The 18,251-nt window shown below is 43.2% G+C and overlaps 1 protein-coding gene across 3 annotated transcripts in view; it reads right to left on the reverse strand.

The window, feature by feature from the left end:
• HECW2 (HECT, C2 and WW domain containing E3 ubiquitin protein ligase 2) overlaps window positions 1-18,251 on the reverse strand; it is a 222,162-nt gene that overhangs the window by 123,864 nt on the left and 80,047 nt on the right. For 2 of the 3 annotated variants that reach the window (XM_040427416.1, XM_040427415.1), the window contains exon 3: window positions 13,327-13,642. In XM_040427416.1, coding sequence (XP_040283350.1) covers window positions 13,327-13,618 — 292 coding nt within the window. In that variant the 5' untranslated portion in view covers window positions 13,619-13,642. Of the gene's footprint in view, window positions 1-356; window positions 661-13,326; window positions 13,643-18,251 lie in introns of those variants that run through there. The other variant, XM_040427417.1, reaches the window with a different exon arrangement.

Below are 18,251 nucleotides of genomic sequence, written 5' to 3' on the forward strand. Positions count from 1 at the left end.
TCCGTGCGCTGTCCGTGAATGACTGATGTGTGAATAAGGCCTTACACAGGGCAATTATTGGGAATGAGCGTTCATATGAACATTTATTCCCAATAATCTGCTCATGAAAATGGGTCCTTAGACTTCCAATGTATAACAGATCCCAGAGAACCCTACTGAGTTATAACACAATCTGTCAGGGTTCTGGTATTTTTACAGGAAAAACAGCTCTGAAAAATGCGCTATTCCAGCTGTCAAAAATACTCGTGCCTAAAATCATCCGTGTGAGTCTTAGTAGTTATTGCCATATTACCAGGACTAAGCCCCTAGAGAGAATTATTGCTATAATATCAGCTTGAGAGATTATATGCACTTACCGAATATTTCCAGACTCCTCTTTTTCTTTGCGTTCCTCACAAATTAATAAATCTCTGATGTTTCCAGTCACATGTGAAGGGTTAACCGGTCAGAGGTCATTTAACATCCGGAGCATTTGGTCTGCATTATCTGAACTGCGTCTTCTTAAGTTTTCCTCACAGATCTCAGGCTTCCCCATGGTCATACTAGTCTATGCCTCTGACCTACTTAAAGCTCCAGCATAGTTCGGTGAAGGAACCGTATGTGTACGCGCTGCTTCTTCAGAAGGAGGGTGCACGAGCAGGAGTCACAAAATAGCCCTAAAATAAATATGTCCCAGCTGTATCCACCACCAAGTCATTCTCGTGAACACCTAGTCTATGTCATTTCCTCAGATAAAGCACATATAGACACATATTCAGCCCTCCTCGCTGGTACAGGATGTAATAGCCCATCCTCTCAAAGTTCCTTCCTCTGGCATGGGAACATGCGGGGCTATTTGTACTGTGAATCATTATAGCGGTGACATAAGCTGCACTTACTACAGTATTGCATGGATTCCGTTGTTTGCTATTTCTATGCAATTTATACATAAACCTACCTACTATTCCCTAAGATTCTAGGTCTTCATGTTTCCTGAGCTTTATAAAAACCACCAGAGATACCCTTCAGTTTAAAGGGGCTCTCTAACATATATTGGGAGCCATTTATTATACTATTTTGTGCCTGTTCTAGTCTATTTTTTCTATATTATATTTTTTAGGCGCATTTACTAATGAAAGTGCAAATGTTTTGGAGGCATCTGCGCCTCATTCGGCAACAGTGGCGTAGCTAGAAATGACTGGTCCCCACAGCATATTTTTGAATGGGGCCTCCCTCCCCCAGTAATTTTTTAGTGACCCCTTCCTTTCATGCCGCCCCCATTCCTGTGGCTTGTAAAGATCGCTCTCTCAGACCAGGCCCGGCAGCTGTTCCATCCGTTTCATACACTGTCTATACTGTCACTGATTATAATTTATTGTGTAATACTGTTGAGGGGGCCCTGACAATCTTTTAGTCCTCCTGGATGGGCCCCCTTTTGGGTCAGGGCCCCAAAGCAGCCGCTTCCCCTATAGCTATGGCTCTGTTTGGCAACAATCAGTTTTAGAATTCTGGTCGCATTTTTTTGTTCTATTTACGGTATGTAGGCCTTTTTCTTTTTACACATGAATTAGGCACAAAAACATTCTAACTTTTACTGCAGGGGGTGGCGTAGTTCTGTTTGTCTACTTAGTGTTTGGCTGTGCGACAATTTTGTTAAAACAGTCGCATCGGCAGGTGATGTGTGCTTTTTCATAAACATATGCACATGGCTGCGACTTTTCATATCTAATATGCGACTTTTTAGCTGCACTTTTTGCACCTAATTTGTGAGCCAACCAACAAGTAGTTTAATTGCACACAATCCCCCTGCACCCTGACGAATACAAAGACGCATCGCTTAAAGAGGTTGTCTCATCACAGACAATGGGGGCATATCGCTAGGATATGCCCCCCATTGTCTGATAGGTGTGGGTCCCACTGTTGGCACCTGCACCTATATCGTGAACGGAGGCCAGCAAAGTGAGGCCTAGTTCACACGAACATATGGCTTTTATAGTTTTTTGCGGTCCGTTTTTCACGGATCTGTTGTTCCATTTTTTATTTCCGTTGTGTTTCCGTTTCTGTTCCGTTTTTCCGTTCTTCTGTATGGCATATACAGTATACAGTAATTACATAGAAAAAATTGGGCTGGGCACAACATTTTCAATAGATGGTTCTGCAAAAAACGGAACGGATACGGAAGACATACGGATGCATTTCCGTATGTGTTCAGTTTTTTTTGCGGACCCATTAACTTGAATGAAGCCATGGAACGTGATTTGCGGGCAATAATAGGACATGTTCTATCTTTCAACGGAACGGAAAAGCCGAAATACAGAAACGGAATGCATACGGAGTACATTCAGTTTTTTTGGCGGAACCATTGAAATGAATGGTACCGTATACGGAACACAAAAAAATGGCCCGTACACTCGCAAAAAAAAAAGTTTGTGTGAACTAGGCCTGATGGCTCCAGTCTGGCCACCACCAAGTGCGCTCCCCATAGAAGTGAATGGGAGTGCACCGCACAAGACCACCGCTCCCATTCACTTCTATGGGCCCAACAGCAGGAATTCGCCCTCTGGGACTTTGCTGGCTCCATTTATGAGATGCAGGTCCCACTTCTCTATAAGACAATGGGGGCATATCCTAGCGATATACCCCCATTGTCTGTGATGAGACAACCCCTTTAACTCATCACCTGCTGTGCCACTCTTTATAAATACTATGCACAGTACTGACAGGCCAATCCACCACGCCGGTCTAAGGCTTCGTTCACATCTCCGTTCTGAGATCCGTCAGGATGTCCCGACACAGAGCAGCCTGCTGGATCCTCTACATTGACTGCAATGTGATCCGTCCGATTTCCAGCATAAATGTCGGGTTTCAGCTGGACAAATACAGTTGCATGCAATAGTTTTTGCACCGAATAAGGCAGCCATATCTAGGAGATGTGAACACAACCTAATCACACTCTAAAAAACAGACAAGCGTGATAAATGACCCTCATAAAGTAGATTGCACTGAACACAACGGGGGACATTTATCAAACTGGTGTAAAGGAAAACTGGCTTAGTTGCCCATAGCAACCAATCAGAGTCCACCTTTAATTTTCCAAAGAAGCTGTCAAAAATGAAAGGTGGAATCTGATTGGTTGCTATGGGCAACTAAGCCAGTTCTACTTTACACCAGTTTTGATAAATCCCCCCCAACATTTTCAGAGTTCATGTTCAATCTGTGGAGACCCAGCACGGAGGCACCGATGCTCTTTTCTATATTTAGTTTTTCTTGTCCTGTATTCACATTGTCAGCTGACACTTTAACCATGCACGTATGACACAGATAATTCCTTCTTAAACGGTAAATTCTAAGTGTGGCGGCTGATTCCTTTAATGTCCCCCATGGAATTCCAGGATGCTATGGCTCATTTCCTTAAGTGTCTGAATCTTTTAGATGAACATTGCACTAAAGACATAAGGAAGTGACTCATAACCAGTTGTTCTCAAAAACTAAGTTAAGCCTCATTCACACGTCAGTGTTCGGTCAGTGATTTCCATCAGTGAGTTTATCTCTGTGGAGGCTCCAATCCTGGTTTTGGTTTAAAGTGTAAGGACTCATGCACACAAACGTATTTTTTTTCTGTGTCCGTTCCGTGTTTTTTTGCGGACCGTATGCGGAACCCTTCATTTCAATGGGTCTGCAAAAAAAAAACAACTGAAGTTACTGTGTCTGCATTCCGTTTCCGTATGTCTGTATGCCCAAAAAAATAGAACATGTCCTATTATTGTCCGCATTACTGACAAGGATAGTACTGTTCTATTACAGGCCAGCTGTTCCGCAAAATACGGAATGTACACGTCCGTTTTTTGTGGACCGCAAAATACATACGGTCATGTGCATGAGCCCTAAGGCTACTTTCACACCACCGTTTTTTATGGATTTGTCATGGATCAGCAAAAACTTTTCCGTCATGATAATACAACTGACTGCATCCGTTATGAACGGATCTGGTTGTATTATCTCTAAGATGGCCAAGACGGATCCGTCTCTAAAACCATTGTAAGTTAATGGGGGACGGATATGTTTTCTTTTGTGTCTGAGAGTCAGGACGGATCCGTCTTGCTCTGCATCCCAGGACGCACTCGAAAATGCTGCTTGCATCGCCTTTGTGTGCGTCATGGGAACACAATGGAACAGAATCCATTCTGGCGACTCCGATCCCTTCAGTTCAGTTTTGTCCCTATTGACAATGAATGGGGACAAAACTGAAGCGTTTTCCCCCGCTATTGACATACTGACAGTATTTTCAAGATAGCACTAGTTGTGCTAATAATGTGCTTTCTGAATGCATCGTGGAGCCCACATTAACAGCCAGGATGCCCTCATAAAGAGCTCATACACATGAACATAAGGGCTCTGTGCCCATGCTGCGGACCGTAAATAGTGGTCCGCAATGCACGGGCACCGGCTGTGTGCACTCTGCTGTGGACCCATTGACTTGAATGGGTCCGCGATCTACAAGGTACGGCAAAAGATAGGACGTCTTATCTTTTGCAATGCCTTTCGCGGTGTGGAGGCCCGGACCCAAAGCCCACGGAAGCGCTTCGTAGTCTTTCTGTGGGCTTACTATATGTGCCCCTGCTCCGCAAAAGACAGGAAATTTCCCATCTTTGGCCGTATCTTGCGGATCGCAAACCTATTCAAGTCCGCATCTGCAGTACGAAGTGCACACGGAGCTCTTACATTCATGTGCATGAGCCCTAAGAGTGACATCCACATACCCTCATAATAGTGATGGCCACGGTGGACTCCCCCCCCATCTAAAATAACAGATCACATATGGAAATGGCTAAAATGGATGCCAAATATGCATAACAGATACTTAAAATACAAGATCCGTTTTTTTATTTTTTTATTTTTCTGTTCTTCTGACGGATCAGAAGAAATGAAAAATAAACGGCGATCTGAACCCAGCCTAATTCTGAAAAACCAATTGAAACAACAATTACACAGTTAGGGCTCCTTTACACGAACGTATTTTGAGTTCCGTATACGGGCTATTTTCTGCGTTCCGCATACGGTCCGTATATGGAACCATTCATTTCAATGGGTCCGCAAAAGATGCGGACAGCACTCTGTGCTGTCCGCATCCGTTGCTCCGTTCCGTGGCACCTTCAGTGAGTTTGAACCGTGCACCACCGCCCGTTTACCATGTGCTTTTAATTAGATATATTGTACAGCTGTATTCTACTTTGCCCATATTGCAGGCTGACAGCCTGGGAGAGGCATGTGTAGGATATAGCTGGGTGCTACTTTGCCCAGATTGTAGGCTGTAAGCCCAGGAGAGGCATGTTAGAGTAGGCCCCATCTGATTAGAAGCCACCTTGTCATCCGGTAGATGGGCCCAACATATTTTTGATCAACTATATGTGCAAAGAGCTTCTAACTGCCCTTGCAGTAAGTATGGCCACCAAGCAGCTATTTTTTTTTTTATTCAGTATTTTCTTATATCGTTGTGCAATTGACTAGCAGTGTGCTGTTACCTGTAGTTCTACAAATTCCCTTGACAATGAGGCATTTGGGAAGGGGGCTGAGACACTTATATATGTGCAGGAGGGCTAGGATTGGTTGGCGAGGTCACATGATCCAACCCATAAAACACAGGAAGTGACACGTGACGGCTCTTAAGGAAATGCTGCAGGAAACAAGCAGCAAGCATGCTGTGACCAGGGCTGAAAGGAAACACTGGCAGCAGATCAACGCTGAACACGGTGCCCGGGACCGTGGCGGTAAGCAGGGGAACAGAGGCGCACAGCAACCTCTGTTACAAATAGTACAGGCATTTTGGAACACGGCGATACCTATGATTATTATATAAATATACGGTATATGGTTTTTAATTTTATTTATTTTTTTACACTTTTGTTAAGTCCCCCTAGGGGACATGAACATGTGATCATCAGACAAATTACCATTGCAGCCTATGGGAGATTCAGTGTGTTCCTATGGAGGTGGGGCTGCACATTACTGTGCACTGGTGTCACTTGTACTATACACTGCAATACTTCTGTATTGCAGTGTACAGTCATTTTACCAGCATCCTTACACTGTGGCAGGCTCTATTGGGAGCAGTAAGATGGTCCAAGTAAAGGTGGCAGCAATCAACTGACTAACAAGCCAATGCCGAGGGATTGTATCTTTTGGCCTGCTCCTAAAATCAATGTTTCTGGGAAGCAGATCTCCTGTTTAAACTGGTCTGTGCTGCCAAGAAACAATGATTCTGTAAGGGGACTAGAGTCCACAGCAGCTCATTCGCATACTTAGGCCCTATTCAGATGAGTGAGTTCCACACATAGGACTTGCAGCGTGACTATGCGGAAGCTCCGGTCCTCACCTCCCAAAACTGACGTGGTCGCATAGCATTATATTGATTTATGATGCTATGTTACCCTTAGAGGTATGGAATGTATTGGATAACACTGACACAATACATTCCAGAACTGTAAGTGTTACATAGCATCATAAATCAATATAAAGCTATGCAACCCCGTCAGTGCTGGGGGGTCAGGACGGGAGCTTCCGCATAATCACGCTGCGACTCCGGAGTGTGGAAAACTCACTCGTCTGAAAGGGGCCATATGGTTATTGCATGTAAATGCAGCTTCATCTCTGTTGACAATCAGGTAACTATTGGTAATGTTTAGTTCATTCCCGATAATTGCCTGTAACATTAGTCTGTGTATAAGGACCAAATGTAGACATTATCACCGATCGCAGACATTAGGCCCAGGTGTCTGCTGTGTGAAACAGCAGGCAACTGGCAGCTATGGCACTCTCTCCAGAGCGGGTGACATCTCTGAAGGCACAACTTCAATCATACATGTACGGTAGCAGTCTTCAAGGTATTAAAAATAAAAAATACATTGTTTTATCACTACATTCAGACTTCAAGCTTATGAAGGGTTCTAATAAAGGGTTCTAATAAAAACTCTTACAAATTTGGACTGCACAAAGTTTTCGATATTAGAATTCGGATAAATATTATCAATTTAGTTCCAGTGAACCTACTGTATAATAGCGATTTTCTACCCTACCCAGAAGGCAGCTGTACATAAACTGTATATTTGGGATTGGGAGTTTACCACCTTATAGATATTACAGAAGCTGATTCATTTACACTGGCTGTATGTTATTGCAGTTTATACCAGCTGTGCATGTAAAATCATACCGCACTACCACTTACAGCACTGCACTTACACTTATTTTGTAATCAAATGATCTGAATAGAAGTAGAGAAGACTGAGTCTGATCTAGTCAGTCTATGTGTGCCCAGTGGACTGTATATATAATAAATCACTTAGGGGATGCACCGGCTCTTATCCAAGCAGCAGCAAACCTCAGACTTCCAGCGGGAGGAGTACTTCACTGTATTCTGCCTTCTGCACCTCTGGGCAACATCCTTTGTGCTAGATGTCAAATACAATTTTTTCAAATGTTGCAGTAAAATGTATGACCCATAAGAATAAGTCAACCTCCTGCCATAAGCTTAATGGATGTTACTAACCAATGAATACATGGACAATAATAACATTGCCTCAAGTACAACAACAATCTATAAATCAGCCACAAACAGAGGGTTTATATAGAACATAACATGGACACACATGTAAAGGGGACAGGTCATCTCTCCTGACATGTCTACCAGCTACGTGCATCCCCCTCGTCATAACAATTCGGGAGCATCTATTCTGGTGTGCCTGCTTTGCATTACATTAACCGTTTTACTCTCTTTTCTAAGCATTTTATGCCTAGTCTGACAAGGGGGTGTGGCTTCACAGAAGGGGGCGTGGCCTAAATGCAGCTCTGTGCACCAAAATTTTGGTGCAACGTATAGGTGGCGTAAACTAAGACTAGGCAGTTTTTTCGGCGTTTTTGACAAACTTCTGGGCACGAACGGAATTCCAGCACAAGTCTGGTGCAGGATTTAAGATACTCCAAATTTACAAAGGTCTACGCACCAGAATAGTAAATGTGTTTAATGTTGAGACTGTGATTCGTATTCTTAGTGCAAAGTACGACACTATTAGTAAATCTGCCTCTGTGCTGTGACATTGCTCTGTTAGTTAGAGAATATGGCCCTGATTTATCATACTTTCACTCCAGAAATCTGGCATCAAAAAAGTGGCAAAACAGTCCTTTTGCAACTTTTTTTGCACTGGATCGTGCAAAGTGTAAGCGCTTGCGCAAAAAATTGGGAGTTTTTACATGCATTTGCACAAAGCTTTACACCACTCACTCCAGTTTTGTAATATGGGTGAAAAAGTGGGTGTGGTTAGTTATGTTAATGATTTTCACTCCTGATTCATCATTGCAACTTTTCTAAAAAGTCGCACTCTCACTCCAGGAGGAGGGTGGAGTAGGAAAACTGGAGGAGCTTCTCTAGACAGAAGTATTGGGTCAAAGGATAAGGGCTCATGCACACAAACGTATTTTCTTTCCGTGTCCGTTTCGTATTTTTTGCGGACTGTATGCAAAACCATTCACTTTAATAGGTCCGCAAAAAAAACTAACGGAAGTTACTCTGTGTGCATTCAGTTTCCGTATGTCCGTATTTCCGTTCCACCAAAAAATAGAACATGTCCTATTATTGTCCGCATCACGGTTTCCTGAGTGCCGGATCGTGTGAAGCCTTATCTCTGATCTCCTGACATCATAACACTCATTATAGGTAAACTCTTGGGCCCCTTTCACACGGGCGAGTATTCCGCGCGGATGCGATGCGTGAGTTGAACGCATTGCACCCGCACTGAATACAGACCCAATCATTTCTATGGGGCTGTTCACATGAGCGGTGATTTTCACGCATCACTTGTGCGTTGCGTGAAAATAGCAGCAAGCTCTATATTGTGCGTTTTTCACACAACGCAGGCCCCATAGAAGTGAATGGGGTTATGTGAAAATCGCAAGCATCCGCAAGCAAGTGCGGATGCGGTGCGATTTTCAAGCACGGTTGCTAGGAGATGATCGGGATGGAGACCCGATCATTAATATTTTCCCTTATAACATGGTTATAAGGGAAAATAATAGCATTCTGAATACAGAATGCATAGTCAAATAGCACTGGAGGGGTTAAAAAAATAAATAATTTAACTCACCTTAATCCACTTGCTTGCGCTGCCGGCATCTCGTCTGTCTCCTTCTTTGCTGAACAGGACCTGTGGTGACGTCACTCCGGTCATCACATGATCCATCACATGATCCATCACATGATCCATCACATGATCCATCACATGATCCATCACATGATCCATCACATGATCCATCACATGATCCATCACATGATCCATCACATGATCCATCACATGATCCATCACATGATCCATCACATGATCCATCACCATGGTGATGGATCATGTGATGACCGGAGTGACGTCACCACAGGTCCTGTTCAGCAAAGGAGACAGAAGGAGATGCCGGCCTGCGCGATCAAGTGGACTAAGGCGAGTTAAATTTTTTTTAATTTTTTTTAACCCCTCCAGCGCTATTTTACTATGCATTCTGTATTCAGAATGCTATTATTTTCCCTTATAACCACAACCCTGATTCCAAGCCCGAACTTCTGTGAAGAAGTTCGGGTTTGGGTACCAAACATGCGCGATTTTTCTCACGTGAGTGCAAAACGCATTACAATGTTCTGCACTCGCGCGGAAAAATCGCGCGTGTTCCCGCAACGCACCCGCACCTTTTCCCGCAACGCCCGTCTGAAAGAGGCCTTAGGCGTTGCGGGAAAATGTGCGGGTGCGTTGCGGGAACACGCACGATTTTTCCGCGCGAGTGCAAAACATTGTAATGTGTTTTGCACTCGCGTGAGAAAAATCGCGCATGTTTGGTACCCAAACCCGAACTTCTTCACAGAAGCTCGGGATTGGGGTGAGTTAAATTATTATTTTTTTAACCCCTCCAGCGCTATTTTACTATGCATTCTGTATTCAGAATGCTATTATTTTCCCTTATAACTGTTATAAGGGAAAATAATAATGATCGGGTCTCCATCCCGATCGTCTCCTAGCAACCGTGCGTGAAAATCGCACCGCATCCGCACTTGCTTGCGGATGCTTGTGATTTTCACGCAACCCCATTCACTTCTATGGTGCCTATAGAGCTTGCTGTGATTTTCACGCAACGCACAAGTGATGCCTGAAAATCACCGCTCATGTGAACAGCCCCATAGAAATGAATGGGTCGGTATTCAGTGCGGGTGCAATGCGTTCTACTCACGCATCGCATCCGCGCGGAATACTCGCCTGTGTGAAAGGGGCCTTATGAAACTGATAAGAATATGGCTTAAATGAGAAAATGAATGTTTGAGGTCAGGAGATCAGAGATGAGGCTTTTCATGAGCCTCTGCTGATGGAACTCAGACTGACTTTTAATCCCATGTATCACAAAAACTGCCGAAAATTTTAAATAAAGACCAATTGAAAAAAATATTTGTTGCCCAAAATTAGTAAAATGCAATGATAAAAAAATTGCCCTGCAGGTGTCCATAAACTTTAGAGGTATTCAAATCAGTGGGGGTTGAGCGTGTTGCAAGTGCCACATTGAAGATAGTTCTCTGCTTCAGCTATCAAAGAGACTCCCTTTAGGGCTCATGCACACGACCGTATGTATTTTGCGATCCGCAAAAAACGGATCCAGAAAAAATACGTGTGCATTCCGTATTTTGTGGAACGGAACGACTGGCCCTTCATAGAACAGTACTATCCTTGTCTGTAATGCGTACAATAATAGGACATATTCTATTTTTTTGTGGAACGGAAAAACAGACATAGGGAAACGGAATGCGGACCCGTTGAAATGAATGGTTCCGCATACGGTCCGCAAAAAAACCGGAACGGAGACAAAGAAAATATGTCCATGTGCATGAGCCCTTATTAGTGATGGACGAACATCGGCCGGGGCGGTTCGCAAACGCGATCAAATGTTTGCGAGCCGCAAGTTCACGGTGGGCCCCATTCACCTTAATGGCAGGTGAACCTGAAAAACCTTCAGGTCATATTTGCAGCCACCAAATACTTACTAGAGGTAAACAAATAGTCCCACAACATGGACAGTGACATACCAGAGGGAGATCAATGGCAAAAATTCCAACAAAAAATATGTATTCTAAAGCAGGGGACATTTTTATGCGTCTTAAAGGGAAGCTCTGAAAAATGTGCCCTGCTGGAGCCTAGAGATTTTTTATTTTAGGCCACGGGAGTATGGGCCCCAAACATTAGGCATTCGCCGGACAGAAAAAAACACGTGAAAATTATTAATTCACCGTACAGAAAAGAACAATTGATAATGTGGCTGGAGGTACATTAGGAGGTCACTGTATAACAATTTTACTGTTGGTCAGTTAGATTACAGGCCCAAAAAATTATGCATTCACTGTACATAAAAGATCAAGTGATTATGTGGCCGGAGGTATATTAGATGGTCAATGGATATCAATTTTACTGCAGGCCAGTGGACTACAGGCCCCAAAAATTATTCATTCACCGGACAGAAAACACCAAGTGATTATGTGGCTGGAGGTATATTAGACGGTCATCTGATATCAATTTTACTGCAGGCCAGTGGAGTACAGGCCCCAAAAATTATTTATTCAACGTACAGAAAAGATCAAGTGATTGTGTGGCTGGAGGTATATTAGACGGTCATTGGATACCAATTTTACAGCATAGAGTGAAGAGGGTGCTGATGCAGAGGATGAGAAGGGTGCAGAAGCGGAAGGCTGAGTGAGCCACTCAACCAACTCTGGTGCATCCTTTGACATAATCGAACGCACCTTCTCGAACTTTCCACTTAGGCTCCGGCCTGGTGAGCCTGCCCGACCCCTAAAACCCCTGCTGAATGTCCTGCCTCTTCCTCTGCCTGTCATTTTCAAAATGACCCTGTGACAAAGTCCCTATAGAAGAGCAGTTTTTGTGGAAGCAGGTATATAGAACCACTTAATGAGTATTTGCTGGAAGCAGGTATATCAAACCCCTTAATCAGTTTATTTTGGGGCAACAGGTATATCACACTAGTTGCAATTAGTTGTTCCAATAGCGTTTGTCCCTCTGTATAGCTGCGGTATCTCAGCAGAACCGCACAAAAATGCTGCACAATACAAATGCACTATATAGAAATAATATTATAGGTATATCACACCCCTGCCTCAATCAGTTTTTTGGGGGGGCAACTGGTATCTCATACCTATTGCAATTAGTTGTTCCAATAGCGTTTGTCCCTCTGTATAGCTGCAGTATCGCAGCAGAACCGCACACAACTGCTGCACAATACAAATGCATTATAACAGGGATGCTCAACCTGCGGTCCTCCAGCTGTTGTAAAACTACAACTTCCACCATGTCCTGCTGTAGGCTGATAGCTGTAGGCTGTCCAGGAATGATGGGAGTTGTAGTTTTGCAACAGCTGGAGGGCCGCAGGTTGAGCATGCCTGCACTATAATATACTTTCTATGTTAGAAAATATATTATAAGTATATTACACCCCTCAGTATGCCACATCTATAGATAGCAACCTATACCAGTCCTTAAAAGGACTTTTGTGGCCCTATCAGCTAGCGTTTGGTGTCCCTAACAGCCTGCCCCTGCTCCACACAGCAACCTCTCCCTGCACTGGCAAAAGACTGAATGTAAAATGGCGGCCAGATCGGGTTTATTTATAAGGTAGGGGGTATGTCCATGTGCTGAAACGTCTCAATTAGCTGTCCTGTATCACCTGATGGATGTGTCATGGGTCAAAGTTTGGCGTTATGCAAAAAAATATGGCGCGTGCCAATATTGCCATATTTTCGCATGTTCAGCGAATCGTGAACAAGCAAAGTTCACTGCGAAACGACCGCCGGGCGAACCGCAAGGCCATCTCTAGCCCTTATTAATTCAGACCTAATAAGGCAATCAAATGGGTTGTCTGGACGCAGATTTTCTTTTTCTTAAACTTTTTCTAAACTTTTCTAAAGATCTTAGATCAAAATAATAATAACAATATAATGGAGACTCACTTTACCAATCCCCTGCTGAACCCTTTACAAAGCTCACCCAGTTCCCACTAGTTTCTGGTCCCATTTTGACACATCGGAAATGCAAGCTCAGTTGCATACGCAGGTCACCGGCACGGCCAGTGGTTGACTGAGGGGGTTCAGAGGAACTGAGAAGGAGAGAAGTGGGGGGGGGGGGGGGGGGGGGGCACTGTACAGGAGCATCAGGGGAACATTAAGTTGAGTGGCATTTCTGTGGCTCTGCAACCCCTTCAACCCTTTATTCAATTTTTCTAAGTTTTCTTTTTTTTCAACAACAAGTTCACTAACGCACTTACCAATGTGATAAAGCCCAATCCAATCGGTGGGATCCACTTCTTCTTTTATATCCCAGAAGATGATAAGTTCCTGAGAGTGCCCCAATACATATTCATACATGCTCGCGGTCAGACTGGATCGACTGTCGGAAGTCACCAAGTCAGTGTCACTGTTGGCCCGCTGAAAGTTCAAGTTCTCAGTCATTGTGTTTTGAGATGCAAAACTTTGAAGATTTTCTGGACTTAACGTATACCGAAGCTGAGGGTTGCGCCTTCGAACAAAAAGTAAATGGTCCCGAGCAGAGCTGGCCATAATTGTTCTTTAACCGTCAGAGGTCTGCAAAGTCAAAGGGAGAACAATGATAAAAGAGATGAACTGGAGAATTGTATATTTAGAAGTACAGTTGTAATCAAAGGTAATAGGAAAGAAAAAACAAAAACTGTTTTGATTTTGCATTTATGGCATTCAATGGTTTATTACTATGTAAGAAAGCAAGTCTTCAACAACAAATCCTACCCGTTTCTTTACCCAGGGAAAAACATTACTACAGAGGCTCATGCCAAAATACAGCTTAGTACAAATCATGGTAAGCTCAGTTACATGCCATGTGATACCACATTTTCATAGGTTTTAATATTTTTTTTAAAATAAAAACTATGAAAAAAACCTTTTTTTCTTTGCACTGCCACATTCTGATCCTCACAACTTTTTTTTATATTTAAGTACACGGTGCTGTTGAGGGCTTGTATTTTTTGGGGCAATCTGTAGTTCTTATTAATACTATTTTGGAGTGTGTAACTTTTTTGATCACTTTTTATTCAACTTTTTTTGGGAGGTGAAGTGTCGAAAAAATGAACGTTGATTTTAGATTTAAATAGTGCAGGCAATTTGGGATGGGGATGCTAATGATGTTTATATTTTTTATTGTTTATTTTAAATTTGGAAAGGGGATGATTTGAATTAATATTTTTAAAAACTTTTTAAAATTAAGTGTTAACATTTTTTTTTTTTAAAGTCCTCTATGGTCTGATCGGTTCTCTCTCAGACTGCAATGATTTAACATTGCAGCCTATGGGAGTTTCATTATGCTTCTATTTATTCCTCAATAGGAACTTTGCAATGGCAGGTCTCAAAGTGTTCAGAAGGCCCAAGACTGCCATAGCAACAAAATGGCACCCTCGATCTCGGCGTGAGGGAGCTGTTCAGTCCCCGGGAGACAGCTCAGATTCCGTGGTCACAACTGACAATGGCAACTGAGGGGTTAAAGTCAGTGGTCAGCATTATCGCCGATCACAGACTCTGTCACCAGGTGTCTGCTGTGTATAACCGCTTAGCTCCCGATAGGCTCCATCCTTAAAACCCTGACTTGCACCATTCATGTACAGCGCAAGTACAGTAAGAGGTTAACTGTATGTATTCTACCTATTCATGATATGAGGAACATCCCATCTCTTTAAATCTTCATGAATAGATTTGTAAAGCTCAGAGTAGTTTGCAGTATAAAGAGTAACAAGAGAATTGGTTAAGTTTACCAATTAAGAGAGCTTATTGGAGGCCCTCTGAAACCCAAAGTTGTGTTCTATCAGTTTCTGAGTCTGCTGGAGAGTATTACAAAACACAACTTCAGACTTTTCTCTATTAAAGGGGTTGTCCGGGTTCAGAGTTGAACCCGGACATACACTTATTTTCAGCTCTGAACCCGGACAACCCCTTTAAGTTTTAGCCCAGAGAATTGTATAAGGTGCGAAACAGGTTTGGTACATAAATCATAGGCCCAAAGAGTGTCACCAAGAGGTCGTCGGCAAATAATCTAACCTTATATGTTGTAGGAGCAATCTAAAGCCCAACTAAATTATGATTATTACAGGTGTGAATAGCAAAGGGCTCCATCGCTAATGCAAAAAGATCCAGAGATAAAGGGCATCCTTGCCTGGTGCCGCAGCCAGCGGAGATTAGGAAGGAACCTTTGGATAAGCTCATGGTCCACAATATCAAACCTTTAGGCCTCTTTCACACGGACATCCTGGATTTGCTCCGGATGCATCCCGCATACAATTTCAGTCAGTTTTGACTGCGACAGCGTTGCGTTGTTCAGTTTTTATCGCGCGGGTGCAATGCGTTTTGCACGCGAGTGATATAAAACTGAATGTGGTACCCAGACCCGAACCTGGATTTCTTCACTGAAGTTCGGGTTTGGGTTAGGTGTTCTGTAGATTTTATTATTTTCCCTTCTAACCTGGTTCTTAGGGAAAATAATAGCATTCTTAATACAGAATGCTTACTAAAATGTCGATTGAGGGGTTAAAAAATAAATTAACTCACCTCATCCACTTGTTCGCACAGCCGGCATAGTCTTCCTTCTTGACCTGCAAAAGGACCTTTGATGACGTAATTGTGGTGAGAGCGGTGACGTCAGCGCAAGTCCTGCTAAATGAGGCCTTAGAGACTCTATAAAAGGGCATGAAAAGCCCATTTTATCTAAAACTCTAAATAGATAACAGTTATTTTTTATATCAAAAGCTAAGATAGTTAAATGGTGTGGTCCATTGAATGATATCCAAAACGTTCCTAATATTGTCTGGGGATTGTCTACCTGGGGAAAATATGACCTGGTATTTATGCACCAAAACAGGAAGAAGCACATTGGGATGTCAGGCTAGGACAGAAGTAAATAGCTTAGTTATGGAAGGATATGGGACGATAATTAGCAGGGAGGGTCAGGTTGGAATCACTGTTGCTATTGAATCTAGAAAGTCTGTTTACAAACAGATCCTATATTAGGTATTAGTACAGGCAAACTTCTTATAAGGGCTCATGCACACGACCATATGTATTTTGCGGTCCACAAAAAAATGTGGATGACGTCCGTGTGCATTCCGTATTTTGTGGAACGGAACAGCTGCCCCCTAATAGAACAATAGACAATAATAGGACATGTTCTGTTTTTTTGCAGAACGAAAATACGGACATATGGAAATGGAATGCACACGGAGTAACTTCCGTTTTTTTGCAGACCCGTTGAAATGAATGGTTTTGCATACGGTCCGCAAAAAAAACGGAACGGACACGGAAAGAAAATATGTTTGTGTGCATGAGCCCTAACAGGGCTCAAAGCCCTTCTTGGCCTGGGGCTTCACCTGTTTAATCACGTCCTTGATTTCTTCCTGTGTAACCGGACATTTAAGAGAGTTTCTTGAGGTTTGGGATATTTGCAGAAGGGACAATTCACTAAAAAACAGCTACTACTGATTATGGAGTCTGTGTAGATTGTCGGCCATGCAATCTAGTGTAAAAGTCATAAAATACATCATAAATTCTGGACACGTGTGAGGTAGTGTGACCAAGTCTAAGTTCAGTGTTATGAACCTGATTAAATCTTCTGCCTAGGAAGCATAAGGGCCAATAATTTAGGCGGGGTTCACATCACCGTTATAACATGGTTATAATGGAAAATAACGGAATCCATAAGACGGAATCGAAAACGGAAGCCTTTAAAGAGGCATTCCGTTTTGATCCGCCATAATAGAAGTCTATGGGCAAGCAGAACGGATCCGTTATGACGGAAACTAAGTCCGGTTTATTAACCCATTTATAGTAAGTGGCCTGAGTCCGGCACAAAGCCTTTATAGCTGCATCAAGCTGAAATGTGGTTTCTTTTAGGGCCTGTTTGGGCTCTACTTCGTTGAGTCTTAACCCCTTCGCGCTTTATCACGTACTTGTAAGGAACTGTATGGAGCAGACGGCTGCGCTAGTGCCAGCTGTATAATGCACCACAATGACCGAGATGAGAGAGGACGCTGAACCTGGTCATTTAACCCTTCAGATGCTGCAGTGAAATTGTTTATTTGCAGGATTCATTTACTAAAGAGAGATATTCTTGGCCTACATTACTATAAATCTCTCCGCAGCCATGGGATTAATTACATTTTGATGAACGTGTGGAGGATTCATTTATCTTGTAACAAAGCCAAATTTCAGAATATAATACCATGTAAGCAGCTCAGTGCTAATAAGTATTTCTGAGCAACATATCATCGCTTCAAAATATAATACACAATTTTAGTCAAAGACCTGTCCCTGGCGTACACATACTTCAGTCTAAGGGCTTGTTCACACGGCCGTGCCGTGTTTTGCGGTCCGCAAAACATGGATGCCGCCCGTGTGCCTTCCGCAATTTGCGGAACGCACGGCCCTTTCTAGAAATGCCTTTTCTTGTCAGCAAAATGGACAAGAATAGGACCAGACTCATAATTTTAGCGGGGCCATGGAACGGAGCAACGGATGTGGACAGCACACAGAGTGCTGTCCGCATCTTTTGCGGCCCCATTGAAGTGAATGGGTCTGCACCCGAGCCGCAAAAAATGCGGCTCAGATGCGGAACCAAACCTTGGTCGTGTGAATGAGTCCTAAGGCCTCTCCTGCACATGAACGTTTCCGTTTTTGCGGATTCCGTTTGCAGTCCGCATGCGGAACCATTCACTTCAATGGGTCCACAAAAACAACGGAAGGTACTCCGTATGCATTCCGTTTCCATATTTCCGTTCAAAGATAAAACATGTCCTATTATTGCCCGCAAATCACATTCCGTGGCTCCATTCAAGTCAATGGTTCTTTTTAATCCACAGGGTAGTCAGATCTCCTTGCTGAAATCTGCTCTAGAGAAGGGGTGGTGCCAGCCCTACCTAGGCACTAGAGAACCTTCCAACTCTCTCTCCACACACAGCCTATGGGATACGGTGCACAGAATAGAAGGTCTGAGATACAGTGACATTAACACTTTCATTGCTGCGCAGTGAGGACACTGTATTGTGACTTTAGGAATCAGAACAGCCAGCTTTGATATTTTTATGGCCTTTACATGGCAAGAACCCATGGCTAATTTCTAGACACACCCACTACCTGGATTTGTCTCACCAAGAATTAAAATCATAGCTAAATAGATTTT

The sequence above is a fragment of the Bufo bufo genome, chromosome 4 (genome assembly GCF_905171765.1).
Source record: "Bufo bufo chromosome 4, aBufBuf1.1, whole genome shotgun sequence".
NCBI classification, from domain to species: Eukaryota; Metazoa; Chordata; class Amphibia; order Anura; family Bufonidae; genus Bufo; species Bufo bufo.